The following is a 27,784-nucleotide window of genomic DNA, read 5'->3' as shown; positions in this document are numbered from 1 at the left end:
GTTTTTATGATCCGTTTGCTTTTTCAGGCCACAGCTCACCCACGGAACCAAAAAGTCTCTCGTGCCAAGGGATGCTTTAAAACTCCAGTGAGGCCACCGCAAGACTCAAGTTCCAAGCGTTGCTCGTTGCCAGTGACAATTAGAACAATCTGAAAATGTTCCTCCCAGAAAAATACAGTCTTTTTTGTTGTAGCAGGGGTGTAAACGCCAGCCAATCTCTTTTGGCACCCAGTGCTGTAAGAAGTGCTTTCACTGTACCACCTCTTGACAAAAACGCCCTCAATGAGCGTCCTCCGAGGACCGGCTTTGAAAAGGGGTTTCGCGTATCAGGTTAATGCATGCACTTGGCACGGCCCAACTTTTGCACCAAGGCTCTGGGGTATGGGGTGATAAGAGCCAGGTTCTGTTTGTTAACGATAAGGCAATTATTTCTTTGGTACTTCATAGGAAAAAAAAATCTTACAACAAAGATTCAAACAAGGATCCCTAGGGAGACAACGGAACTCGTAGGTTGGAAAAGTTTCTTTTTTTTCCTTCACAGGAGCAAACAAATGGGCCATTGAGAGCAACAGAACGGCTGAGACCAAGTTCCTGACAAACACGCTGGCAGGCAGTTCCTGCACAAGTCCGCGATAACTTAGGGAGGGGAAGGCAGTCGACAAGGGGAAGGAGAGACAGAAAAAAAGGCACAGATTTAGAGGAAATGAAAAGGAGAAAAGGAGGCAAGAACAAGAGCAGAATAGGAGTAAAGAGGCGAGAAAGAGAACAAAGGGGTGGTGCCGGGATAAGAGAAAAGAAAGGGCACGATGCGTTGTTGGCGTAAGTTTCAGTGTGTTTGGAGATTGAAGAGGTCTGTGAACTTGGAAGGGTAAACATTAGATCTTTATTTTCACTGACCTCTAACTGAAACTTAGCATCTCCTTCTATTTGAAATGTAGACAACAAGCCCCTATAGGATTATAGATCCGTGGGCTTCCCTGGACCATCACAGCATCCATTACAAAAAAGAAAAAAAGGGGGGGGGGAAAGGGGGACAGGGTAGGGAGGGATATGAACACTGACACCTTGGGAAGGTATTAGACATCTTCTCTCTCTGCAGGCATAATATTTCAGAGGAGAGGTATGTGTGACTTGGGTCTGGAAAAAAGATCCTTTCATTTACTCCCTGGCTCTGGTTTTCTGCCTTTAGTCCATGGCTCCCCTAACCTTCCCTGGAATCCACTTATGTGCAACAAGTCTAGGCTTCCCATGCCAGGGAGCTTTCAGGAAGTTTTTCTCAAGGTCATCACATCTGATTAACAGCTGAGAGTCAGCTCCATAGCTCTGCAGGTCAGGTCAAGCATGACAATTTTTTCAGACACAATTTTGCCCAGCTGGTTCCTGGTAAATGCTGTAAAACTCAAAAAAAAAAAAAATGGTAGGCTGTGACTTCCTGAAGAAGCATGTCACTGACGCCTCATTTTTAGTTTCCTACTGGTGGGTGGGGGCGGGGGGGAATGCTGACGAGACCAAGAGACCAATGCTGAAGAGACCAAAATGGGTCTCAAAACAGCTAGCCTTCTGTTCAACCTTCCTTGTGCTCAGAATTACATCACAGACTCCTATTTCCACGGAGATTCAAACCCTGCTGTCAGGGTAGACTAGCAGCCAGCAGTCAGTGGACCATTGACCCCATGACCTGTGGAGTAATCTACTAGTTATGGCCCTTTACAGATGTGAGTGGGGAACAGCTGAGCCCATACCCTTGGAAAATTCCCACCTCCTGTTCCAACATCACAGGTCAGCCTGGCCCAACTGATAGAAATCATGCCAACTCACCAAACTGACCTTTCTGCCGTGGTCTGATACTTAGGTTTGGGCTCTGTTTCAGAGGTTTCTAAGCCAAAGCATCCCCCCCCCAACCTTCATGAGGTGAGGAGACCTTCACTGGGGTCTTCTTGGTGCTGGACTAGGTTGCAAATCTTTAGAATAGGTGTCACCCTCAAATCCAGCTGCCTCAGGTTAAGAAGTGAGGAGGCAGCCTTTTTCGGGGTGGTGCCAATTTTGAAACACTTTACACACTTCTCTCATCTAAGGAGGGGACGGTCTGAAAGGACAGGGGAGGGCTTCTCAAAGAAGAGCCCACAGCTCCACATCCTCTTCGGAGAAAGAACATTTCTACCTGACAAGAAGAGTTCAGGGGACTCCAGATAATAAGTTACACCTGTGAGTAGGCAGGTGCCAGCCATCAGAGTAGCAGAGGTCAGGCACAGGATGGAGAAAGATGCTAAACCAGACAGACCCCGACCAAAACCACATCCAGGCTTACCTCACTGTCTGGTTAATTTGCTTCCAGTCTCAGTGATGGGAATTAGACAATTGCTTTAAAAACTCAGAAGCCACCATAAAAATAGAAAATTATTGCTTCCTGTCATGACCAAATATTAAACACAGTGCACACCTAATGACTCTATCCCTCCCCAGGGAAGAAGCTTTATGAACAATAAAATCCCAGCAGACTTCTACTGTTTGGGTTTGGAGGTCTCATTATGGGCTCACTGATCCAATACAATTTACAAGCTCAATGGACTCCACTCGAAGTGAAAACCGCCAAGCCGGAGTTATAAACAGAACACCTACAGTGAAGCCAGCATTTCATTCTTCATAAGGGAATGAAAAGAAGAAAGAGGGGATTGAGGAGAAAGGCATTAAGGTACAAGTTGCTCACGGAAATGTTTCTGACAGCCTGTGTCGGAATCAAGGTTAGACACTTCCCTGAAAATATGAGGCAAGGGGGGGAGGGGGGTGGAGAGAAGCAAGGGAGACCCGAAAACCAAAGGCAGGAAGTAAAAAGATCAACAAAGGAAAAAAGAGGGAGATGGAGACAAGGTGGGGTGCAAGGGAAGTGAGGGAAGCAAGAGCGGAATTTTAAAATCTGCCATCCGTTTTTCAACATAGGTGGATTCAAAAATGACACCAAATTTTCAAAGTTAGATTTTTTTTCCAGTTCACTAAATTACCCAGATATATGTCTAAATGGTGGTTATCCTTCATCTTGTGACGCAACATCTGGATGATAAAATGCATTAGCCACTCTACATTTACTTGGGCAAGCATCAAGTGGACTGTTAGCATTAAATCGAAGTAAAGTCTGGCTCTTGTTCAAACGTCAGCCAAGACCAAGTGGGGAAAGAGGAGCTTCCCCTTTACCTTTAACTCCGTGCAATTTATCACTCGAGCCTAAACAATCCCACATGTTTGAAGCGCTGAAGTAGACTTAGGGAACGATGAACAAAGGCTTTCAGGGAAGTCAGAATGAAAGTGAACAGGAGATGGACAGTGGACACTAAGCAAAAGCAATGCAAGGAAGGCGACAAGTCCATAAAACAGGGTCTAGACAGAGCATGAGAGCAAGGCACCGAGAGGTGACAAAAAGAGACAAGAGACAGAGCTCTGAGGAGGGGGTCTGGGTGGAGAAACTGGCAAAGATTGGGAGCAAGGGGTGAGGGGGGTGGGGAAGGGAGGCAGTCGGGGAATGCTGATAGTTCCCAATAGTGCTTTCTGCTCACCCATCAGCCTCCTAAATTAATCTCCTAAGTGTGAGTCAACTTCCACATGGACAAGATGATGATGACCCCTACCTGAAGGTAGAAACATACACACACACACACACACACACACACACACACACACACACACACACACACACACAAAGGAAGGAACCAAGCATGTGCTGATTAGCCCTGGGGCCAGTCATGGCGCAGGGCTCTCATACACATCATCTCTCCCCAGCCCAGTGCTATGAGGCAGCCCTTATTCCCCTATTCTTCAGATAAGAAACTGGGATTCAGGTACGGTTGCCAGATACAATACAGGATGCCAAGTAAATTTTGAATTTCAGATAACAACGAATGATTTTTTTCAGTCTAAACATATCCCAAATATCACATGGGAAAGGTTTATACTGAAAATATATTTGCTGTTTATCTGAAATACAAATTTAACTAGGATGTACTTACACCAAAAAAAAAAAAATCGTTCATGTTTATGTGATATTTAAATTTAACTGGGCATCCCGTATTTTTATTGGCTAAATCTGGCAAGTCCAGACTCAGTGAGAGGCAGAAAATGAATGATTGGGTAAATGCGTGAATGGCAAAGAGGAGTGGTCAGACCTAGATCTGAAGCCAGATTTTGCTACACTTATCACGTTGCAGGAATAATAGCCACTTCAAGTATACAATCCACGTGTCATAAATCTGTGTTGTACGTACAGGCCTGTTTCTTGTAGGTAAGAAAAAGCCTTTTACATAGAACAAACTGGCTACATATAAAATTACTGATTATGGTGAAGGAAAATGTCATTAGTCTGACCCATGGCAAGTTCCAGTCCAGTTAGAAGCTTTGCAATTCAGTGACACCATCATGAATGCCATTTTTCCCCCTGGCCTCTCCTTGCATAGACCATCAGAGTTTTGTCCTAGGAGCTAGAGATCTTGCCTCTAATCCCAGTTGAATCTTTGACCTGCTTGCTACAAGGCCACTGAAGGAGTTGCTCTTCAATTGAATTTTCTCATCTGAAATGTGGGGTGACAGTCCTACTATATAGCTGAGTCATGTATAGCTTTAAATCAGGAAAATGTCCTGCACAACTGTGCAAATCTGGACCCCAAACAGACAAAAGGCTCACCCTTTGTCTCCATAGAGACCCACCTCAGGGCTTTATTGGAGGGTCTACGTGTGAATAACAGCATACAAAGGTACAATGACCCAGAATGCATGACCATTTTGTGAGTTCTCTTTCTAAAAAGTCCTGGCACCCTATGTGCCTCAAAAAATGCAGGTGTTAACCTCAAAGTGCTGGCCTGAATCCAACTGGTTCCATCCCAGAAAATTCTTCTATTCCTGCCATCATATCAGTGGGATTAGGAATTTCTCCCTATTTCCTTTTCAAAAGCTCCTGTTATATGTGAGCAGCTGCAGCACTTCTCACCAGTTCTGTCTTCTTGGTGGTCTTAAGGGGTCTGGGAAAGTTTGAGTTTAGAACAAAACCTTCCTGGAGGACAATCATTTAATTAATTACCCAGTCCAGGCTGATGAAATGCTGACTCTTTATAGACTTGGGTCTAGGCTGCCTGACATTCTTTGAGCCTCTTGTCACCCAACCATTTTCCTTTCAAGCAAATGTCCCCTCCAATTGCAACTCTAGGTCAATGTGAAGAGCAGAGCAACAGAGAACAATTCTTATAAGATTTCAATCAACAAATCATCTAATTAAGTGCTAATGGATAGAACCCTAAGTCTGCAAATCATCTGTGGATAACTTTCTTCTTATCTCCTTGGGTTATGTCATATTTCCCAATCATTTGACTTGTTAGCTTCTCGACTGTTTAAAGACAGACCCAGAAGAACTTACGTAGCCCCATTTGCTCAATCAGAAAAAGAAAGAATGAACCGGAAGTTCTAGAAGGTTCTCTCTGGATGAACATGTAGTTATATCAGTCTTTCCCCAGATCCAAGTCCTTTGTTCCCCTGAGAGCCAGCTAGACAACTCTGACAAGAAATACCTTTCCTAGAAACAAACATCTATTTCTTATTTCCAGCACAGAACAACTTCAGAGTACTGTTCTTCTACTCTTGACTCATCCACTTCCTGGCAAATCTGCTGTTTAATCACATCACACAATTTTATGAAGAAGAAGCTGGAAGTTGAAGCATACGATTACTTGTTCTGCATAACTTCATACAACCACTTGGTCCCCTGATTTGCACTGGGAATTGATCCAGGGGACTTACGCAAGCACTTTGAATGAGAGAATGGTAGTAAAGGTGAACCGGTTTGGGTTTTTTCACCTCTTTTCTAAAGAATTACATGTAAATGATTTGGATTCTGGCCTCCGAGTTCCTGCTTTCTCACAAACATCCAGGCTACTAAAAAATTCACAGATTGCCAGATGGTACAACAGCAGTTCTTTGCAAAGGATCTGAGCTTTCCAGTGAACAAAGGACGCGTACTCATGGGGACAAGTGGCAACATCAGCAAAAGCTTTGGAGTGGTGGGTGTATTGGGGGAGGGGAAGTGAAATGTGGCGAGGTGAGAAAATGGGACTTTTACCTCCAATGACTGGTATCTGGCAGGGAAAACCAAACTCCCAACCACTACTGGTGGTAGAAGGGAGCACATCCAGAAGAAGATGAAAGAAACTAAATCAGAAACTGGGATATTTTTATAGGAAGTCATAGAATTTGAAGACTGCCCATCTTCCCAATTCCTGGTGGTACAGGGTAATGGAAATAATGCCCAAGATCTGGCAGATGAACTGATAAATTCCCCAAAAAGGCACAAAAAGAAAAGCATTTGTGAACTATTGGTAACGCCTTCCTAATAGGTTCCCTTACTTCCACTCCCCATTTTCCAATTCATTCTCAAAGTTATCTCTCCAAAATATTGACCTGACCACAAAATTGCACCACTCAAAATTTTCTGTTGTCTTTCCACCAACCAACAAAATATGTCAAAATACTTTCATACAGGCATATAAAGTCTTACAAAATCTGGACCCAAGTAATCTTTCTAACTTCACCTACTGCCCCCCTCCACACATATCCCTGCACTTGTAAAACTATGAGCAGATTTAAGAAAGACTTTCCTTTCCATATGTCTTCTCCTATATATTTTCCTCCTAGAATGCCAGTTGACCTCAACCAGGAATGCCTAAGTACAGTCATCACCCCTCACACCTCTACCTAGATGAAAATCATCTGCCTGCTACATGTCTTCAGAGTTTTAATCTCTGCCTCTCTTATAGCAGTTTTTGCTTTTTCCATTGCATCACAGTTTTTTCGGCACATCCTTTTTTTCCATCTGAACTATAAGCTCCTGATGAGAAAGCTTCATGTCTATTCAATTTTATTACTCCTAAGAGCACTTTGCAAAGTCTATAATATAAGAGACCCTTGGTAAACATTTACGGAGTGATTCATTCTACCTCACAACCCTAGATATCTGTTCTTAGCATTGTTTTGTACCTGTCTGCCACTGGGGGTAAGACTGCTAAGCAGTAGTCAAATACAACTAGTTACGGGAAAGGTCCTATATGAATTGGCAAAGGACTCAGTCATCCAAACTCTTCAAGGCTGGGCGGTCACAGATTAATCTGCCAACTAATATTTACTGAGTGACTATAGTATCCAAGCCACTGGATAGACACTATGGGAGGGAGATACAAAGTAATAATTGCTATGACTTTTTAAAGGCATCTCTTCTGTTATGCACTGTGGTGGTCACCTTACACACACTAGTGTTTTTAATACCACAACTCACTGAGAAAGGCAGTATTATTAGCACCATCACAAAACTAAAAAATATTACAGACTTAAGTGGCATATGACGTCTGGCATCCAAGAATTACAATATGCTTGGAAATGTGAGGCAAACCCAAATAGGTAAAAAAATGACAATAGTCATACATCCTAACAAGAGCAAGCACAGGTGACAAAGGTCAAGTGTGAAGACTTTGGCTATAAGAACTGATATCTTTGAAGACGCAGAATCTGAAGTAGGTCTTGAAAAATGGATAGGATTTATACTGTCAGAGTTTGGGGTGGGAACTCCAGGCAGAGTAGATATGTGCAAAGGGAGAGAGGAGGACATATTCACAGTCTGCTTGCTGAAACAGACATTTTGATTCCATTTAGATTCATGGAGAAAGAAATGATAGGACTGGAAAGTTAGTACCTATCTACCAGCCACTCACCTAGTCTTCAAAGTACTTTTTACAGTTGGTAAATAAATATTTTACTGTGTGATTATTTAAGCTGCCAGCTCCGTGAGAGTAGGAACCATGGCTGTTATATTCCCTGATGGTCTCTAAGTGCCAGGAGTTCACAAATAATTTGCTTAATAGATGAACAGCTGAAAAATATCCTAAATGAATGAACAATGGAGTGAACCAATGTACAGATGATTGAGCTAGTCTGTGTCAAATCTTAAAGTTCTGCAAGTCTAGGAAGGCTGGTCCATCAAGTAGAATAAGTATAACTCTTAAACACTAACCCAACGACAGAAGTAAACATCATAACTCTTCTGTACCACCTCTTTAATCAGCAGGGAAATTTGATTTCTTATTTACCACTTCGTCCAGCCTCTCATCCTGTGAAGTGCTTCAACCCAAAGGGATGTCTTTCTCGATACCAGCAAGTAGAAGAGTCCCTTCTCCTATCTGTGTCTCCCTAAAATGGCCAAGAAACTGGCAATGTTTTTACTAGACAACAAAGGAAAGAGAACAAGAAAGAATTATGCTTTCACTTCGGGCAGATAATCTGTGTTTTTTAGTGAGAAAATCTACACCCTCTCTGAGAGAATGGAATTTTCACTAAAAAAAAAAAAAAATAGCCTGGGGCCAGGCTTTTGTAGACTCTTCACAGCACTGGGCTCCCCTACACTAGAGATGGGGAGTCTGGGCATGGAAAGCACATATTAATAGCTCCCGTAAATTATTGATGAGCAAGGCTGATGAATTAGCATGCCTGACACCCAAACCTGGGCCCTCAGCTAGAATCAGAGAATACAGAGCTGGAAGGTAACATAAAGATCACCCATTAATCCAATGCACTTCTTTTTACAGATAGGGAAACTGAGGCCCAGAGAGGCAGCTCATCACTGCTATAACATTATTCAGCTAGTTAGTGAATGATCCGAGGCCAAAAGCAGAAATCCTGATTCTAGTCCAAGGCCATGTCTGCTACACAGTGCTGCCTCTCCATCATGGGGACTGAGGACTGACATTCCATCAACCTGTCACACATGAATGTGACTTGTACAACCTCAGAGGCAAATGGCACTTCAGGAGCCAACAGTGCCCACCATTTCCCAGTGAACAGATCCCCTCTCAAATGATCCCATCAAGAGTGCTTCCAGACTATACTCCCTGGGCTTTTCCACTCTTACACAGCTCTAAGTTCTGGGAAGTTCTTCCTTCCTTTGGACCAAAGTGTTTTTCTCTGGAGCTTCCACCCATTAACTACACTCCAATTTCACCACTGAAACTGGCTATGTGACCTTGGCTAAGTTCTCCAACTCCTTAAGACTCATTTTTTTCTCCACAAAATTGAAACTTTTCTCAACCATTGAAAATTAATTAAGAAGATAATTTAATTAGCACAAACTGCTAAGCACAATGCCCAGCACACAGTAAGTGCCAATTAAATGTTGAGTATTGGTCTTATCCATCCTTCCTGGAGACAGAAATCCTTGTTCAGGAAATGCCTCTACTGATATGTCTGGCCTGTCCATTTCCAGGAAAAGAGAGGGAGTGGTCACAGATTGAAAACCAGCCTGAGTGGCCTAAGATGGCAGGAATCCACTGAGCTTCGTGGACATAAATCTCAGCAAGAGCTCAACTTCAACCACCATCCAAATACTGCTTCTATTCTGAAAGGAATAGTGGGGTTCAAAGCTGAATCTTCACCACAAGTCAAGAAGAGACTAACAGGAAGTTCGCTTGGTAAATTAACAAAAACTCCAGTGTTCAGGTTGAATGCAATACCCTCTAGCATGCACACAAGTTCGGTAAGGGCTTTACTCCCCACAGTTATTCTCCAGAAATTCCCATCCCACAAATAATACTTTCTTGAAGTTAAGTGGTACACTGGAGAGAAGAATAACAAGTATGGGCCAGAGGAAAGAGGATCCAAACGCACACTCCGATGAACCAAGGTAGTCAATGAGGTAGAAGTGGCAAGAAAAGGCAGAGAAAGAGCGAAAAGGAAGCCTGAACCAGAGGAGAAAGCAACAAGTGAAGATGCCTACCAACATGACAGCAGGAGAAAAACTTGGGATTACAACTATTAAAACAAAACAAAACAAAGAAGAGTGCCTGGGTGGCTCAGTGGGTTCAGCATCTGACTTCTGGTTTCAGCTCAGGTCATGATCTCAGGGTTGTGGAACAGAGCCTTGTGTCAGGCTCTGTGCTCAGCGGAGAGCTTGCTTGAGATTCTTTCCCTCCCTTTCCCTCCCCCTCTGCTCTTCCCCCCCTTCCCACATGCATGCTCTCACTCTCTCGCTCTCTCTCAAATAAATAAATAAATAAATAAATAAATAAATAAATAAAATCCTAAGAAAGAAAGGGAGGGAAGGAGGGAGGAAGGGAAGGAAGGAAGAAAATTTCACATAACATGGGGGGTGTGAAGAAATTGGGCTCTTTGTGCATGGTTGGTGGGAACATAAAATGAGGTAGCTGCTATGGAAATGGTTTGGTCATTCCTCAAATTATCATATGGCCCAGCAATTCCACTTCCAGGTATATATCCAAAAGAAGGGAAAGCAGAGACTCAAAGAGACATTTGTACACCCATGTTCATAGCAGCATTGTTCATGAATAGCTCAAAGACTGAAGTAACCCAGGTGTCCATCGACAGATGAGTAGATAAACAAATATGATATACTCAAAATGGAATATTATTCAGCTTTATAAAGGAAGGCAATTTTGACACATGCTACAACACGAAGGAAGCTTGAGGACTTTATGCTAAGTGAAATAAGCCAGTCACAAAAGGACAAATACAGTATGCTTTTGCTTATGTGAGGTCCCTAGAGTACTTAAACTCATAGAGACAGAAAGTGGAATGGGGGCTGCCAGGGGCTAGGGGTGGGGGGAGAGTGCAGTGTTAGTGCTCAATGGGGACACAGTTGCAGTTTTGCAAGATGAAAGAGTTCTGTAGATGCATGGTGGCGCTCACTGCACAACCATATGAACGTACCTACACCATTGAACGGCACACTTAAAAATGGTTAAGATGGTCAATTTTATGTTGAGTGTATTTTTCCACAACTAAAAATTTATTAAAAAAAAAAAAAAGAAGATAACATCAGGAAAACCCCTCATGGGTACCTATACACCAGATCTTTTTAATTAAACCTTTTGAATGAGGTTCATTGTGTTGTTTGTCTGGCTTCTTGAAAAATAAACAAAAATCCATCCACACAGAATTCAGAAATTGAATGGAAACAGAATTCAGAAATATGGAGACCAATGTCCCAAGACCAAAGACTGGGATATTTAGCATGGGAAACATAGGTTGATCTGCCCTTTTAAGAGAAAATATCATAGCACTATGCACATGCAGATGGACACAGAGTGTCTACAAAGACTCAAAAAGAACTCTTGCCCTTGCCACCCATCTGACTTTATGGGCTACAAGAACTGGAACAGTAAGGACTCTTTTCCACTCTCCTACATCGATGAAACTGTCCCTAAAATACCCTTCCCATGGACCACCGCAGATTGGTCTCCAGATTATCCTGAGAGCCCCAGAGATTCGGTAGAAATTCAGAAGAGGTTTCCACACAGGGATGAGTGTCTGAGAAGAACACAGCCCACGAAAACAAGGTTGGATTAGCTCTGAAATCACAAAATGTAAATCAGGTTTGGGACTTTTTATTTTTATTTACCACACATAGATCTTTATAGACAAGATTTAGGCCAAAGACCAAAGTAAGGATTATGGTTTTATTGTTGGTTTTGTTCTGTTCTGTTCTGCTGGAGTTTTTTTCTTTCAAATAGGAACTTTGGATTTTTACACTAAAAATTGATAAACCCTACTGCCACTCTACACACGCACACATTTGTACACAGAAGGAAGGCTCTGCTGGGAGCCCGTGATTCAGCAGCAAGTCCTGCTGGGCTGTGTGTTGACCTGGCTTTTTGGAGAGGGGTGTGTGGCTGCCTAAGAATTCACAAAAGCATGCTGAAAAGACAGCTGAAGATGAAAATTAAATTTAAGCTTCTGGAGAAGTCAAGGCAGGGAATAATTTAGTAGGGGAAAAAAAATTCTGGTCTGGGGCTAAGTCTTAGGAAATGAAGAACCAAATCTCCTATAGGGGATGCTCTGTTATAAAATCCAATGATTCTCAGTGAAGGGGCCACAAGGTAGTAAAAGCTATTTTTCGTATTTCAAGCAGCCTGTTGGAAACTGAGTATCTGCCCAGGATGTGGTCACATGGGCTAAGGGAAAAGTCAAGTTGTTTTGTATTTGAGCTGGAAGTCTATGGAGTCACTGTGGTAACACTGGTTGTCTCATCGCAGTCAAAACCTCTGATTGGCCATTGATGAGATCAAGGGCATTTCTGGAATGAGCTTTCTCCTTCTCATTCTGTTGTATGTCTTTGATTAATAAAAATGGAATTACAGCTGAATGATTACTTGTTAATTGCAGTTTAGCAGGCAAAATCTTACAAAATGCTGGGTTAGCCAAGGGAAATAATAGAAGGGGGTCTTTTGTGGTGAAAAGTTTGGGAACCACCCTTGAGCCCCCCCCCATCCCTTCCCCTGAACACGCACAAATCCAAGGGAATAAACAGACTTCCCTGGAGCCAGAGTGGAGCGTGCCTGTTGTGTGAGAAAACTCAAAGAGAGACAGTGTAAATTAACTGCATCTGGTTAGATTGAGCGAGCAGGGGGAGGAGATAATTAGTTGGCATTATAGAAACAAGGGCAAAGCAGAGAGTTCTATATTTACTCAGAGGAAATCCAAAATAGACTACTTTGCACCCGTTTGGTGCTCATGGGGGATCTCAACGTCTCCAAGTTGGCAGACGTTGAACACAGGGACTGGAGGCACAACTCAACCAAACCCCTGAATGACACAAACCACCCACCCCACTTCCAACAAATGGAAACCTGACTTAATCTCCTGTTACTTCCACAAGGAAGGGAAGGAGGCGAAGGTAAGCCCCAAAGATATACAGAAGCAGTAAGACCAGAGGGAGCAATGTCTTCAAACAAAAGCCTTACAGTGAGTAAGCAGAACAAATGCAAATGTTTATAATAAAATGGGTTCTCTAAAATCCTGATGATGGCCAATTTGCCTGTACCCTTGGATATGTACGTTTCCATATGTAGATGTACAACATTTCGAAAGTAACACATATTTCAAGTGATGCAGAGATATCACTGGGCTGTTTTATTGTGCAAAGTATAGTAAAAAAAATAAATGCCATAGTCACATAAAGCTCTATAATATGCAGCCAAGATACAATGTCCACCTTCTGAGAAGAATGTAAAGGCATTCTAGCACAAACAATGGAGCACCTAGTCTGAAAATCTCTCTGTGTAGATGCAGAAAGACTACTTTCTTTACACATAATGTGTGTATCACATAGGATGAAAATGTAAATATGTTTGGCTTTATCCGCAGGTGCAGGCTACATGGGGATTCTCAGAGTAAGAACTGCTCCGTGCGGAGTCATTAGGATGTGTGCTGATGAAATGTAAGGTGCAGCTTAGCATTTGTAGGTTTGCAACCATTTCTAAAGCTGGTTTGTGGTGTGTTTATGACAAGAGAAGAGGTATGAGTCATGAGGTTAGAGGACCATCTTGAAAGGGGAGCAAAAGTGTGTGGAGAAGAGATGATTGGTGAGGTCAGTGTGCACGCCAGAAAGGACTGGGTCTGCATCTAGCCTGTTCTCATATGCTTCAGATTCCCCAGGGGATCCTGAGGGCATCCTGGAAAGTTGGGAAATGGGGCCACGTGCAATCAACACATAAGTCAGGACAGACAGTGCCGGGAGAGGGAGGCTGTGGCAGCTAGGGGAGCACGAGCCGAGAAGGACAGACGGCTGTGTTTAGAGCCAGCTCTGTTCCACTCAGCTGTGCAATTGTGGGCAAGTCATGTCAGCAGTCCTGGGCCAGTCTTTCGTGTGTCAAATGAGGAAGATGCTGGCCCCAGAGAGTTCTCACAACCCTTTCATTGTGAGTATCTATGCACTTTCAGAAAAAAGAAAAGCCAAAACCGAAAAGGAAATTCCAAACAGCTCCCTAAAATGGGTCTCACCTGAACTTCCTACGATGGCAAAGGCACCCCACACATCCAACAAACATTTTACATTTGATCATCCTCTTCCAAGCATCTCAGAGAAGACTGGAAAACTGCCGTGGATAGACACTTCCAGAGCCTCCTAAAACTTAGAGTGGCAGACAGTACCCTTCAGTTGTACCACTGAAGAGCAGAGATGCTGAGTGCTTTGTCCAAGGTCAGGAGTGAGGACAGAATCAGGATTCCAGCCTCCTCGTTCCTAGGGCTATGCTATACTTTCCACAAAGAAACCAAGCTGGCTTTCTGGGAAGAATGCCAGAGGTTCCATTCTCCCAACTGAGAATTCATTGGAATATTGGAATAACAACTTTGGAGACTGTGGTCTCTCCAATCCATTTCAGGACCTGGCTAGAAACAAGAAAACCCAAAGAAAGAAGCAATAGGGAATTATTCCGTTTTTTAACGAAAGAGAAAAAATTAGGGGTGGGAATAGGGGATTTCTTAAAAATTACATGATTGCTGGAAGTTAATTTGGTATTTCTTCGTTGGTTTGTAAGTTCTGTTTCCAATCACAAAAACAGACAGCTGAGGATGCCTAAATCACATTTCAATGAATTAGCATCTTGTCCCAGAGAATCTTTCCCACTCTGAATATAACATAAGACCCAGAATGCAATGCTCTGTGGTAGAACAGAATCTTCCTCAGTGTAGGAGAGAGCTTGTCATAATCCCCTAAACTGTAATCTAAATTGATAGTCTTCAAACCCAACAGCAATCACTGAGAATGATAAAGCGGTTGCCTCTTAACTTGGGGTACACTGCCTCTTCCAAGAAACTTACTGAGACCCAGCTCTGCCAGATAGGAGAGCTGGCATCCTTTACCATCCACATACTCCTTATTAGCTTGACATCAGTGCACCTGGAAAAGAATCCCATCATAGATTTAGAGACACATGTTCAGAAAGGATGGTTCTGACTTCTTCCCAGAAAGGCCAACCAAAACAAGAAAACACATGTTGGACTAGCTTTGTCTTGAAGATAGCCCAAAACCAACCTTATGGCAAATCCCAAGCAATCAGTACTCAGCGTGGAGATTCATAAAGGAAAGAAACCAGGAATGATTGTTTCAATCACATTCTCCCCCTACCTGTCGATGATGACAGGGTCTGAAGGAGTCTCATTTCGGTTCCCACAACTTTTCTTCTCGCAACATCGACTGTGGATTGGGAAGGAACCAAGAGAGTAAAAGAAATTTGTTAAAATCAAGAAAATACAATGAGCATACAACATAGAAACATTCACAAAAATTATAATGTGCTAGGTAGCCTCTTAGTGTTCAGTTGCTCCAGCACAGAATTTATGGCCATGTCTGAAAACAATATTGAACCTCAAGCCCAAAGATGCTCTCTCAAATTCTCGCTCTATGGCTTTTAACTGGGTAATTCTCAGCAAATCACAACTTTCCCAGGAGCCATACTTGTATTCTGAACCACGGGACTTGGATTTTAAATCTATAAGGTCACTTCCAGTTCCATGTTGAATGATTTTATGATTGTATCTTTTAGATCTTTGCATCTTAATAAATATTTGAAGAGAGAAGGGAAAGGAAAATGCATAAAATAGACCAAGAATAGCTGCCCAGTGGTTATCAACTTTATGTACATAATAACATCTTTCCAGAGAACTCAGTGTACTTTATAAACATTCACTTATTTACCCATTTCTATCATCTTCTAAAGATGAAGGAGGAAGACCAGAACCATGGTATACATTTTAAACTAGGGAGAAAATGAGGCAGAGAGAATTGTAAAATAATCTCTCCCATGATTTTCACAAAGTCCAGAACAGAAATGGGACTTCCTGTGTAAGTCCCATCTTGAAGATGCTACCCCCCAAGACTTCCACCTAGCAAAGTGCTGGGTGCCTGGTAGATGCCCAAGAAAGGTTTGTGGAGTTATCTGGGAGGGGGAGAGAGAAGAAGAAATCCTACAGCAGATAGGAAGGACTCAGTCTGACCTAAGCAGAGAGCAAAATGCTCCAATCCAAAGGTGCCTATATGAAAGACCTAGACAGATGTGACAAGAGCAAAGGAAGTTGGGTGGTAGGGAAGCACTGGAAAATCATGTCCCCTCGTCACTGCCCACTGCCACCAGGACCACAGTCTCTTGAATACCTCTTGGCTCATTCAAACACATGTTCTACCATCAACAGGAGTTGCCTAAGAATGTAGCCTGGACATGGCACAGAAAAAAAAAAAAAGAAAAATAACCATCCACACTGGTCGGAGACTATGCTTCTTAAACATTAGCAATAAGCAAACCAGATGTCAGCACTGCCCTTCCCCTGATCTGTTTAAGTTTGAGAGTGAAGCAACACAATGGGAAGATTGCTGAAGTGAGCATCGGGCTCTGGTGTCCCACCCAACGCTGTCACCAAGCAGCTACCATAATGTAGTCAAATCTGTTTAACCCCTCTGGGCTTCGCCAACCTCATATATATAAAATTAAAATACTGGACTAGATTATCTCCAGAGTCCCTTCTCAGTTTAGGAAGCCCGTGAGGCAATGAGATCCCCAAGCCTTCTTTGGAAGTGCTGACAGAACAAGGAAAAGAGGGAGGCCACAAGGCAGCAGGGACTGCGAGGCCTACCATCAGCCCAGACACAGATTTACTCTGTGGCTCTCCCCAGTGCACTTGCCCTCTCTGGTCCACCACAGAATTGAAAACAAACAAACGAATAAAGAAGTCTTTGTAAAACTGTAAAATTTCATCTTCGCTCCTACAGGGATGTGTGGATGTGTGGGATTACCCGGCGACCCATTCTACCTTTCTCAAAGAGCAAGACAGACTGGAGAGCTGCTAAACAAGTTTCACCAAATGAGCGCCAGGAGGTTTTAAGAAATTTAATCAAATTAGTAGGAAGTAAAAGAAAAATTGTCTCAATGTTCTTAAATACCAGAGTTTGCCACTGGGGACTTTCTGAAATAATATTTTGCCTTTGAAATTATATTGGGTCTTAACTTTTAAAATTTCAATCCATCCCAAGATTAACACCAATAAAAATGCTGGCCAGCTGCTTTCCCACCTCCCAAAGCCCTTGTCTCTCTTCCCAACTCCCTACCACCACCCATTTCCCTCTCCTACCTCTCCTATTTCCGTTGCTGATGTCAGCAGAATACCTTTGCGGCTCAGGCAAATCTTTTTTTCTTAGCAACACAATTTCAAAAGCCCAGGCATGCTTGTTACCTAAAGACCTTCTAGCTAGACTCCCCTTTGACATCAGCAGTGTGTCAGCCTAACCCAAATATGTGTGCGATGCTAGTACAATTTAATTACGAGAGCACCGACTGTCAGGATGCGCCAATCTGTTTAGTTTGAGAAGGAATGATTCTGAAGAGGCCGAGTAAGTTTGCAAAATTGCTCAGCTGAATTCAGCTGCTTTCCATGGGGATTTTCTCTGAAGGAGAAGAAAAACAGATAAAAATGTAAGTCTGGTGCCAGTGCAATACAATGTGGAGAATCTCATCGGTAAAGGAAACGATATTCAAAGAAAAATGCAGAGACGCTTTAGGACCCAACCTTCCCTGTTCCAACAATAACGTATTTAAGTATAATCTCTAATGTTAATAGCACAGAAAATATGTAGAAGACACTCACTTGGTGGCCGGACTGAAATAGTAAAGGTATAAAAATAATAGAGGGGGACTGCATGTGCTCCAACTGAGCCCTTCTCAAAATTTCTCTGGGTGAGGCAAAACTAATTCTTTTCCTTTCTTTTCTTTTCTTGTTTTTAAAGAAATGTTCTCATCAAGATGTCCTAGTTATTTTTTTTAATCTGGTTTCTTAAATGGCTTTCCATCCTCATGCCGGTAATATTAACATAAGCAAGGGGAAGTGGAAAGTGGAGGACATTCATGAATCCATGGTCTCTAAACAATCACTCTGGGATCAGATGTGTGCATGATGAACCTGAAGGACTAGGGCCCTGAATTACTCAGATAACAAACTCCATTCTCCTCTCCCCTTGCTGTAGAGACAAAGCCTGTGCGACCAACGTCAGGTTTGGCTACTTGAGAGAAAAGGCTTAATAGGGTTATCTTCTAATTAGCAAGTCTCTAGGTCTGAAGTTCCTGGTAAGTGTTTTTAAAACCGAGCAAGACTGTAAAATAGGAAAGGAAGGGGGAAGATAAACAAAGAGAAGAGGAAACTGAACTTGGTACTAGGTTGATTGTGTTCCTAACTATCACGGAGAGGCTCAGAAGGACTTTCTCCCTAATGATTGAAAAGGCAGGTTGGTCCTCCACTCCACAGTTTGGCTGGGTTTGGTTTATTTTAGTCTAATTCGTACTCAGAGGACCTTTCCCCTCAAACACTACAGGCCTCTCTGATCCTCCCCATCTCACACAGTCTTTAGAGAGGGGAAGAGACAAAATAAACCAAGTTGGGGACGAGGCAGGGAGAATATGGAAAATTGCATCCCAATCCTGAATCTTACCTGCATTTTTCCGAAAGGAAGAAAAAAGGGGGATAAGGGATGGTTGGAGAAGAAAAAAGCCCCAGCCTTGGACACAGGGTGTCCAGTCAGTCAAACTCCTGCTCAAGACAAGCGAATGTGCCCTTTCCCCTCCAAAATCGTTTTTAAAATTCAACCCTCAACTTTCAAAAATCTGTCTCTAATTTCAAACTCAAATAAGCGCACAGCATGGTGGCTTTTGTTTTGTTTTCTTCTCCCCAACTCCTCCCTGCGATTGCATAACAAAAGTGTCTAAATTCACACCATCTGGCCGATAAAGACACTGGCCCCACTGCCCGGCTGGCCCATCTGATTAGGGCCCTGTCTAGCCTGCGCCTTGTGGCGAAAAGTCACAGCTGTGGGGTTTGCTCGCGCTCAATACAACTCTGTTATTAGCCAGCTGTAGGCCTTGAGACGACTTCTGTTCAAATTATAATATCTTTTAACCCTCTGAGCATTGAGGGCACAGGGGTGGCTGGCAGCAACATAACAGCTAGATTTCTCCTTGCTAATAATTGGCAAAATGAACTAAAGCAGGGAAGAGAGGAACAGAGACAACTGGGGAAGGGAGAAAAAGTTATTCCTAAAGAGATTTTATTTTATTCCCTCTGAAAGCTCAACGCCAAGCTATGAGCTTTTTTTCCTAAGGATTACAGAACATAAAACCATTCAGGGAAATTCGCAGGTATGCTCAAGAGCACCACGCAAAGGGAACTAAGAGTGAGCAGTAACCCCTCAGAACAGCGCATCTGATTCATCCCTCAATCACTGACTGCTCTCCCTGGCCCCTAAAATGTGGGAGAAGGAACTTTCTTCCTTTACTGGAGAATCAACCAACTCTGGCTGACAAATTGAGATCTTCCCCTCTGGATACACCCAGTATTTGTCACCATCCCAGCTATCTCCCAACACACACACACACACACACACACACACTCCATACACAGTACCCATCCAATGGATCATTTCTTTACCCATAATTAATATTTGTTTTAAATTCTACTTTTGGGAAGAAAATCGCAGAGCGTCTTCCCGGGTCTCAGATGCAGAGAAGTTACAGTACATTAAATTTTTATATTGTGTTACTAATGCAGACTAAACTAGAGGCTTTAAAAATTGATGCTGTTTCTTAAACAGCATAAAATGAGGAGGATTTGATTGGGCTTAAAAATAAAAATGTCAGCCTTAACTACAGCTGGATAGGGCATGCGAGTGTTATTTAAAGTGATAGGTATAATTCGTCAGACAATGGGCCAGTTTGGGCATTTGTTTTCTTTTCTTTTAAGAAGATAATCTCTCCAAACAAAGACATTTAAAAGTATAAAGAGGGATAAAAAAAAAAGTCCTTCAATTAGCCAACCAAATCAAAGTGTTCTAACTATTTAATCTAGGTATTACATGCAAGTTCTTCTTGGAATTGCATTTGCTTTCTGAATGAATCTATCAAGGGCCCTGGGATAATGGAGTGGCTATCTGCTCACTCCGTCACCCATGGCCTCTCCCAGCTACTCGGGCAGGGAAGCTCCATTCCCCTCCACCCAGGCCACTGGCGGAATTGAACTTTGCATTTGGCAAAGTTTGTTTTTCTAATACTTGGTCAAAACCAAAACAAACATGGCTGATTGTTATGGTTTCTTTCTGACTGGTTTGGGAGGGAGCCGGGGCTGCTGGGAGCTGCCCATAAAACAGTCCAAACTAAATCAGATCGTCTGCAATTACCCAAAACTAGCGAGTCTGGAGCTGGTGGACGTTCACTGGGGCAACAGCAGAGAGTAAGGAAGAACTGAGACTTTCTCTCCTGTACGAGATTTGGGAGGAAGAAAAACATGCATGGGCTTGACATTTAAACGTTTAGAGTAAAATAACCACCTCTTTCCAGAGTTTCCTTTTTATAGCCTCTCTCTCGTTTGCTGTGGGGGTCCCCAATACTCAAACGTTTGTTGAAAGAATGAATAATTAAGTGCATGGATAAATTTCTTCTAATTTTTAATTCTCTTCTAGACAAGCAGAAGAAAGGACTCAAAATGGAATGATTGGTCTCCAGAAAGAAGATAGGGGAAAATGAAGGAATCTGAGTAGACACCTCTCACAACTTGATGCTCAGAATCCAACTGTTGCTCCGGACCCCCCTGCTGGGGTCCTCTCCCAGCCTCTTCCACTAGCGGTCAATGGAACTGCTCTTTCTTCCCAGTAGTTTCTCCAGACCTCAGAAACTCCCGCTGACAAGTGAAATCATTGGAGAAGCAGCATCCCAGGAGGAAGGAAACCCTTCCGCATCACAGACAGGTGCCTCAGAGGCTGGGGTGGGGGTGGGGGTTCCCTTTCCCAGACTGCAAGTCTTTCCAGTACTTTGACTCCGTACTCCACAAGTGGCCCCTCCTGGAAATCTACCCAGAGCGGGAAGGACAGGCAGGAACCTGCAGTGTGGACCTCGGGTGGAGACCCGTTCAGGGAAAGTTGGAGACCCCAAACTTGGCCGAGGGCTGCCTGGCCTCTCCCCACGCTACCACTGAGCGATGGACAGCAGAAACTTCCTCCTCATAACGGAGGAAACTCCTGAGATGCCAGGGGGGTGAAATTCTGAGTGCTTCTGGGTTTCCTTTTGGAGTCCTAACGGATATGCTCTAAGAATCTGTCCTTTAAAGGGGGAGTTCTAGCAGATCAGCCCCCAGGGTAAGGCCTCCCTCCCCTGGAGCCAGGACTCCTGAAAGTCAATGCCGGGGACGCACCAAGCCGGCTAGCGCGGCTCACCGCCCCGCTTTCCAGCAAAGCCCGCAGGAAAAAGCGACCCTTACCTGCACATCACTTCGTGCGTCAGGAGAACTCGGCACATTTCTGGATTCTTATTTTGTCCCTCGTAAGCTATGGGCTGCAAAGGAGTGGGGGTGGTGGGGAGGACAGGGCAGGAAGGGAAGATATGACGGCAATGGAGAGACAAAGGAAAGGGGACTTCAGAACAAGCACAGAATTGGTTTTTCCCCCTCCGCCCACTGCCTCATTAGAGTTAGCACAGAACCTGAGCTGTGGCCTGATTAACTCAAGTGAAAGTATAATAGAGAAGTTTGCCCTAGTGAGGACATATTTCCTGCAAAAACGAATTTTGGGGGGACGGGATCTCTCACCAATTGCTTCCTCTCTTCGCCCCCTTGCTCCCCTACCCTAACCCCAACCAGTAAGAAACAGGACAAGAAACAAAAAATTGTTCTCCAGGTTGGACAATGTGCTAGTTGATATGGTGAGGCATATGAAGTCTGACCCAGGAAACCGTGGGGGGTGGGCAGAGGTCAGGGGCAGGCGGCGGAGAGGGGGCGGGGGGGGGGGGTCCGGAGAAGAGGAGACGGGTGGACCCGCCGGCTCACCTGCTTGGTGACCGAGTCGATGAGCCTGACGTACAGGTCCTGCTCCGTGCGGACGCCTGCGGGGGAGGGGGCGGGCACCAGGTAAGGGCCGCGGAGCCGCTGACGGCACCCAAACCCATCCTGGCTGTGGGGACGGCGGCCCAGGCAGCCGCTCCAGCCTCCCAACTGCGGGCAAGCACTCCGGCTGTGCGGTCCTGGGAGCAAAGACCGCCTGCCCGCCCCTGGCCCTGACCGAGCCTCCCGCAGCCCTGCGCTCCCCTGGCCTGGAGGCTGCCCGATAGCGACTGCGACGTGGTCAGCTGCCCTTCTAGCAAGAGAAACGTGCGGGCGCCGCAGCCGGCGCTAGGCGCTCACCATTGCTGTAGAGGAGCTGTAACTTATAGTGGGTGCCGTTGTTGGTCTTCTCGTTGCCTTGCTCCTGAAAAGACAGGCAGCGTTCGAGTCCCTTGCCTTCCAGCACCCCCCACCCAATGAAGGAAAAACTAGAGAGCGCGCTCCACACCGCCTCCCGCAGCCTTTCTCGAGCTCACTCAGCAGCTTTGAAGAACCCCCTGCCCAGCCCCAGGTCAAAGGGCAGGAACGTCTGCCAGGTCAACCTCTGAAACCTGGCTATGGCTCAGGCCACTTGACCCTCTCCAACCCCTCTGTCCCTCCCGCTTAAAAATGTCCTCAGAAGTGTGACCCCCCCAAGCTGTGACAATAGGACACTGAGCCAAGGATGCCTTTAAACAGGCCCCACCCAACCCAACGGGCTCTGTCCATCCTTAAGAAGCCCCAAGACTTCCCTTGGCAGAAAGATGCAGGGACCTGTCATTTGCAAGGGCAGCATTTGGCTCTATCCCACCAAGACTAGAGACTCTGGGGCCACAAGCTCAGGGACCCAGGCCTAGATTCGAGGGGAGCCTCAGGAAGCTCCTGCCCTAAAGCTCGCAGGCCCAGAGAGGGCGAGAGACTTTCCTTTCCTCACACGTCCATTTCATCTGAGATCGAATCCAGCCCCCAAAGCCAAGCCCGGGTCAGGAGTGGACGCTGCACTGGGGAGTAAAAGTGGGAGAGAAGGCTCAACGGGGAAGGCGGGCCAAGACTAGGCTCTGGGTCTCCACTCTGCCAGTGCTGGCAGGTGCAAAATAACAAAAAGTAACCCGGAGAAGGGCATGCTCTGGTCTGAAGGGTGTTTGCTCCACGGTCAGTCGATGACCAGGCTCTGCTAATGACCCAGAGTCCGGTACGCAGAGCCGCCCGTGCCCCCGCAGCGTGTGGTACCGGAGTTGGAACTGAAGGAGGTGCCCAGAAATCAACTGATTCAGAGGCTGGGGCGAGAAGCCTCGATTTATCATTCCTGATGATGTGAGTGGAAAAGTGCCACGAGTGACAGATGGAATCTTTAGTGCTTTGCAAGGAGGTAGTTATTAGGCCATGAGGAGAAGAGGGGGACCTCTGCTTACTTTGTCGTTCTCCACAAAATCAACGAAGGCTGTGCGCTCAATCTCCACTGGCTGCCCCTGCCTGTCATAGAGTGCCAGAACGAAGTGAAAGAAGTTGGATTTCCTCAAGTTGGAGGGAGGCTGCTTCTCAAAATGGGCCCGGGACAGGGCGACTCCGCTGCACAGAAAGAGACACGGGGGACACCGGACAGAGGGAAGGAGAGAAAGACACCATGTTACCAACGTGCCCACACAAATACCGAGGAGGGTCAAGGGTCCTGGTCTCGGGTCCAGAGTTCTGGGCCCCTCAGACCTTTTTGCAATTCAGTTTAAGAAGAGGGGACTCTTTCCGAGTAGTTGCAGTAGCCACAGGGGTCTGCTGACGGGGCCAACGCCCCTGTGCACCGCCACTGCTGGCTGTTCGAGCCTCTGGGTGTCCCAGCGCCCAGCAGCTCATAGCCTGTAGTGGAGACCAAAGGATCCCGGCTGTAGACCAAGGCCCAAAGCAGTCCCGAAGGAGGCGGCCCAAGTCTTATCCCGTAAGAGCCCCCCCTATCTTCACCCTCAGGTGGAGCCGCTGGCTGGGTTAGGATTTGGAACTAGGCACCCCGGTTAGGGCAATAAATGGCTCCTTACTTTTGAAGAAGTGACCCTTTTCCTTCATCTTCACTGGAGTTATCTGACCTATTGCTACTGCCCACTACACGCCCTCTTTGCTTTCTCCAAAAGTTGGTGGGTGGGGAACCTCCTGGGGGCAGGCGGGAAACCCAGAGCCCAAGCCTCGGTCTTACAGGGAGAGGCCTCTCCTCCCGCTTCCCTCGCTCTTCCGAAAAGTTGTGCCCGGGACAGTGGCAGAGTGGAATCCCTGGGACCAAGGATCGCGGGCCACTGCGAACGAAGTGATACTGGGGACCCCGCCCCCCAGAACTGCTGCGCTTGGAGAAGGCAAAATGTTATTAAGAGGCAGAGAGCGTCCTCGCCTGGGGCCAAGGGGATCCCCGCTTAAGCTGCATCTCCCGGCGGCGCCAGCCAAACCCGCCGACCGCGAAACCCATGTTGGAGGACCCGGGAGGCGCCCTCGAGCGTTTTGAGTGTGTGCACACACCTCCCTGCAGACCTGTCGCGGCCGGGGACAAACTAGCCGCCAGATCACATTTAACAGAAGTCTCAGGGCCCAGGCGAGCGCGCAGATGGCCAGTGCTGCCCCGCGGCGCTGGGATCTCCGGACCTCGTACCCTAGGGCGCGAGCACTTTCACTCTTTTGAATGGCGTAAAATTTTGGCTGGAGTCCGCCACTCGGGCTTCCTATTCCACGTTTAACAATTATTTGATCCGGGTAAAGGAGAAAAGTAGAGGAGGTGTCTTAAAGTGCTTGGCTAAGGAAATGCGCCTCGGAGCCGGCTCTGCGAAGCTGCCTGATTTCCCTCCTCCTGAGCCCTGCGAGTCCCCAGACCTCGGCGGAAAGCCGCCTCTGTCTCGCGCTGTCTGCCGGGGGGGGGGGGGGATATAGGAGCGCCCCCGGCTACGGCAGAAGGGAGGGAGCCGCGGACCGCCCCGGTCTCCTCTCCTCCAAGGGTGGCGGCTGGTTCGCTCTACCCGGGACACCTGGAGACGTGGCCTGTCTGGGAAAGGAGTCATTTCTCTGCGTGATGTCAGAGGGAGATGGCTAGGAGAGCGGATAGGAAGGCTGGAGTCGTGGGAAGAAGTTCGTGGGCTCTTTGGGGTTTGTGGGAGGAAGGCTGTCTTTCGAAGGCAAGGACGCGGAGACCTCAAATCCCAGCTCAGTAGTGGTGATGAGGGAAAGGGACCAGAATGTCTTCGTGGGGTGGCACCCTAGACAGGGTGTTTACTATCTTAGCACGCGGACGCTTAGAAACAAAGTCAACTTCAGTAACTAGCAAAACTAAAGGCTGCTAATCCCTGCGTTTGCGGCCCGTCTCCTCTCCTCGCCTTTCTTCTTCTGAGGCTCTTTCTACTGTTACTCCTTCGTCTTTTCTTTTTAATCTCTTCTCTCCCCTCACCCCCTCTTCCGTGCGTCTGGTCCACTGTTTTATCTCTGCGCCTGGACCCTCCAGCCTGCCCCCAGCCCTGGAGCTCCCGGCCGCTTTGCCTTCCCAGCAGCGGCTCCGGCCTCTGCCACTCCTCGCGTCGCCGCCGCCATCTGGCCGCGGGGCTTCCGGCCTTCAGGAATCACCCGGCAAGATGCGGGAGGAGAGGCGCTTGCAAAGCGGCGTGGCGAAACCCGGGAGGCGCCGGGAAGCCGGCTCTCCCACCGCCGCCGCTGCTCCCGTCCTCGCGCTTGGTTCCCGGCGGGGCCCGCATCGCAGGACTAAGGGCAGGCGTTGGATGCCACTTTATTTTTCTTCCCAAAGAGCGGTCTGTGGGGAAGGAGTGGGGGAGAAACACAAACGACCCAGGCAGCTCGGAAACTCGAGTGTTGGCTGCGGGTAAGTGTCCCCCTGACTGCAGCGACCTGCCTGCCCTAGGTCGAGCTCCAGCGCGCGGGGCCAGGGCGACAGATGGGGGGAGAGGGAGGGGGCACACAGACGGTGAGAGCGAGAAGGGGAACGATGAAAAGACTTTAAGAACGTAATAATTGCGAGACCGTATCGTTACCTCTGAGCCGCGACATTGGCGTCCACCACACCGACATTCCGGACCCAGGACCTGACCGAATCCATCTCGGCACCCAGAGATTTCTCTTTCAGAGCTGGTCCTCTTCCTAAAGTATCTTGAATCCCAAACATTTAAAAAGTATGGTCTACTGTCGCTTTAAAAATTCGAGTTACAACACTGTCCCTACTGTTCCCAATGCTGTCACCAAACCGTCTCCTCCAAAGCAATCCAAGAAAAGGGATCAAGAGCTGAAGTTCGAGTCTCTCTTGGGGGGATAAAAAGAGATAACCCGTCCTTTGCTTCGCGCGTGAGGTGCGGACGATGTAGTTAAAGTTTGCTATTTATCTTCCACAAGTTCAGATCTGCCGCCTCAGGGCCTCCGTCCTAGGTCGCTCGCATCCTTCCAGCCGCAGCGCTGCCTCCAGAAAGTGATCACAATTTAGAAGCATCACCTGTTCTGGGAGAAACAGGAGGAGATTGATGGCTGCCTAATCTCTCCCCTTCCTCCTGGTCCCCCCCCTCCCTGCTCCTCCCCACCGCTCGAATTTAGAAAAAAAAAAAAGATCCCCAACAGGATCAGTTGTAAAAGGAAGGGGAAGACCCGGAGCCGAGAGGAGGCGGTGGCTGCGAGCACCGCGGAGCCGGGCTGCAGCCGCGCGCCGGCCCCATGAATGGGTTACTACGGCCGCGGCCGCGGGAGGCGGAGCCGCGGCCCGATAAGGAGCCTCATTTGCATGGACGCTCGGGATTGGCCGGCGCTGGGCAGGCCGGGCCGACGTCCTCCGGCGGCGCGCGCCACGCTCGGCGTTGCTGGGAGTCCGGGAGGTGAAAGGGGACAGAAAGCCGTGGACGCTGCGTCCTTGCCCGAACCCCGTGTGCGTGCGTGGGCTGGGGCCCCCAAATCTCGAGCTGAATCCGAGTAGTCAGGCCTTGCAAGTTGGGATGTGCCAGCTTAGTCTGGCCGCGAGAGCGGGAAGCCTCCGTGGATCCTGCCACTAGATGCAAATTTTTGTAGCCTGCGGGGAGGCATATTCATTCTCATTCTCGGGGCGTGAATCTGTGTGCATGTTTGTGAAGAAGCGGGGAGTGTGACCACATGTACTTATGTTTTGTACAAACGTTCCCCAGAGCACCCCAGTTCCCTGAATGGCTCTCCCCAAGTCTCCTGGAGTTTCATGGTGACACTCAGATTTTGTGTACGGTTTACAAGTTGTTGAGAGAGGAGGATATATGAATGAAAGCAGCAGGGTGGGGGACGAGCAAGGCTCAAGTGCTCTTCAAATAAATAGAGTGTCACGGAAAACGGTCAAGGAGCTAAGGAAAACACCCCGGGGCAGACACAAGCCGGAGTCGCACCCGTGCAGATGAGAGCTTGCTGACAGATCGTGGTTCGCTGAGTGCGAGAGCTTCCCAGCGTTGTCCCGGGAGCCCCCCCCCAATCCACCCCCCTCCAGTTCCCGAAGCCCTGGGGAGCCAGCAGAGGAGCTGCAGAGAGGCAGTGGGGAAGTCGCGGAAACTTTGCCCACGGCGCGCGGTCGCATCGTTGCTGCCCGCGGGCTGGTGGCCGGGAAGCGGCGGCAGCTCAGCCAAACAGCTGAAACCCTAGACGGCTTTTTAACTACGCCGGGCAGCTCGCGGTGCCTATTAAAAATCCTCCTGGCTGGGTGTTATTTTCTTGCTTCTCCTTTTGTATTCTGATCTGCGCATAGATCTGCTGCTGAAATCTAGAACACCAGCGCGAAAACAGATTTGAAGACAATGAATGCAAATCTGTGCTCAAAGACCATCTGCCATGGAGGAGACAAATCAGCTGTTCCACAGTTCGAGCGACTGCGCCCGAGCCTCCCGGCTTCATTACTGAGAGGGCCTTGGCTAAAGCCTGGATTACATTCAGGAGACTTTCCCCCCATTTAGGACTCAAATTTGAGCATGAATTGACTCTCGACCAGATCCCTTAGGTGTAGGTGAGCGCTCAGAAATGAACTGCGAGAGTTTGCCGCTAGAGGACACAGCGCCTTGCAACTCATTCGCTAGAGCGGACTGGAAGCTCGCACTTTCAGAAAATGCAGCTCTCTTGA

The 27,784-nt window shown here is 46.8% G+C and overlaps 1 protein-coding gene across 3 annotated transcripts in view; it reads right to left on the bottom strand.

The window, feature by feature from the left end:
* EBF2 (EBF transcription factor 2) overlaps window positions 1–26,218 on the bottom strand; it is a 186,097-nt gene extending 159,879 nt beyond the window's left edge. For all 3 annotated transcript variants that reach the window (XM_040626486.1, XM_040626487.1, XM_040626488.1), the window contains exons 1-6: window positions 25,707–26,218; window positions 23,112–23,268; window positions 22,021–22,084; window positions 21,667–21,722; window positions 21,103–21,176; window positions 14,942–15,010 (exon numbers count right to left, since the gene is read on the bottom strand). In XM_040626486.1, coding sequence (XP_040482420.1) covers window positions 14,942–15,010; window positions 21,103–21,176; window positions 21,667–21,722; window positions 22,021–22,084; window positions 23,112–23,268; window positions 25,707–25,837 — 551 coding nt within the window. In that variant the 5' untranslated portion in view covers window positions 25,838–26,218. The remainder of the gene's footprint in view (window positions 1–14,941; window positions 15,011–21,102; window positions 21,177–21,666; window positions 21,723–22,020; window positions 22,085–23,111; window positions 23,269–25,706) is intronic.
* Window positions 26,219–27,784: the final 1,566 nt, after the last annotated feature.

This window comes from Ursus maritimus, unplaced genomic scaffold, assembly GCF_017311325.1.
Source record: "Ursus maritimus isolate PB19 unplaced genomic scaffold, ASM1731132v1 scaffold_11, whole genome shotgun sequence".
NCBI classification, from domain to species: Eukaryota; Metazoa; Chordata; class Mammalia; order Carnivora; family Ursidae; genus Ursus; species Ursus maritimus.
Note: the sequence above shows the minus strand (reverse complement) of the source record. Positions and strands in the feature narration are given on the sequence as shown.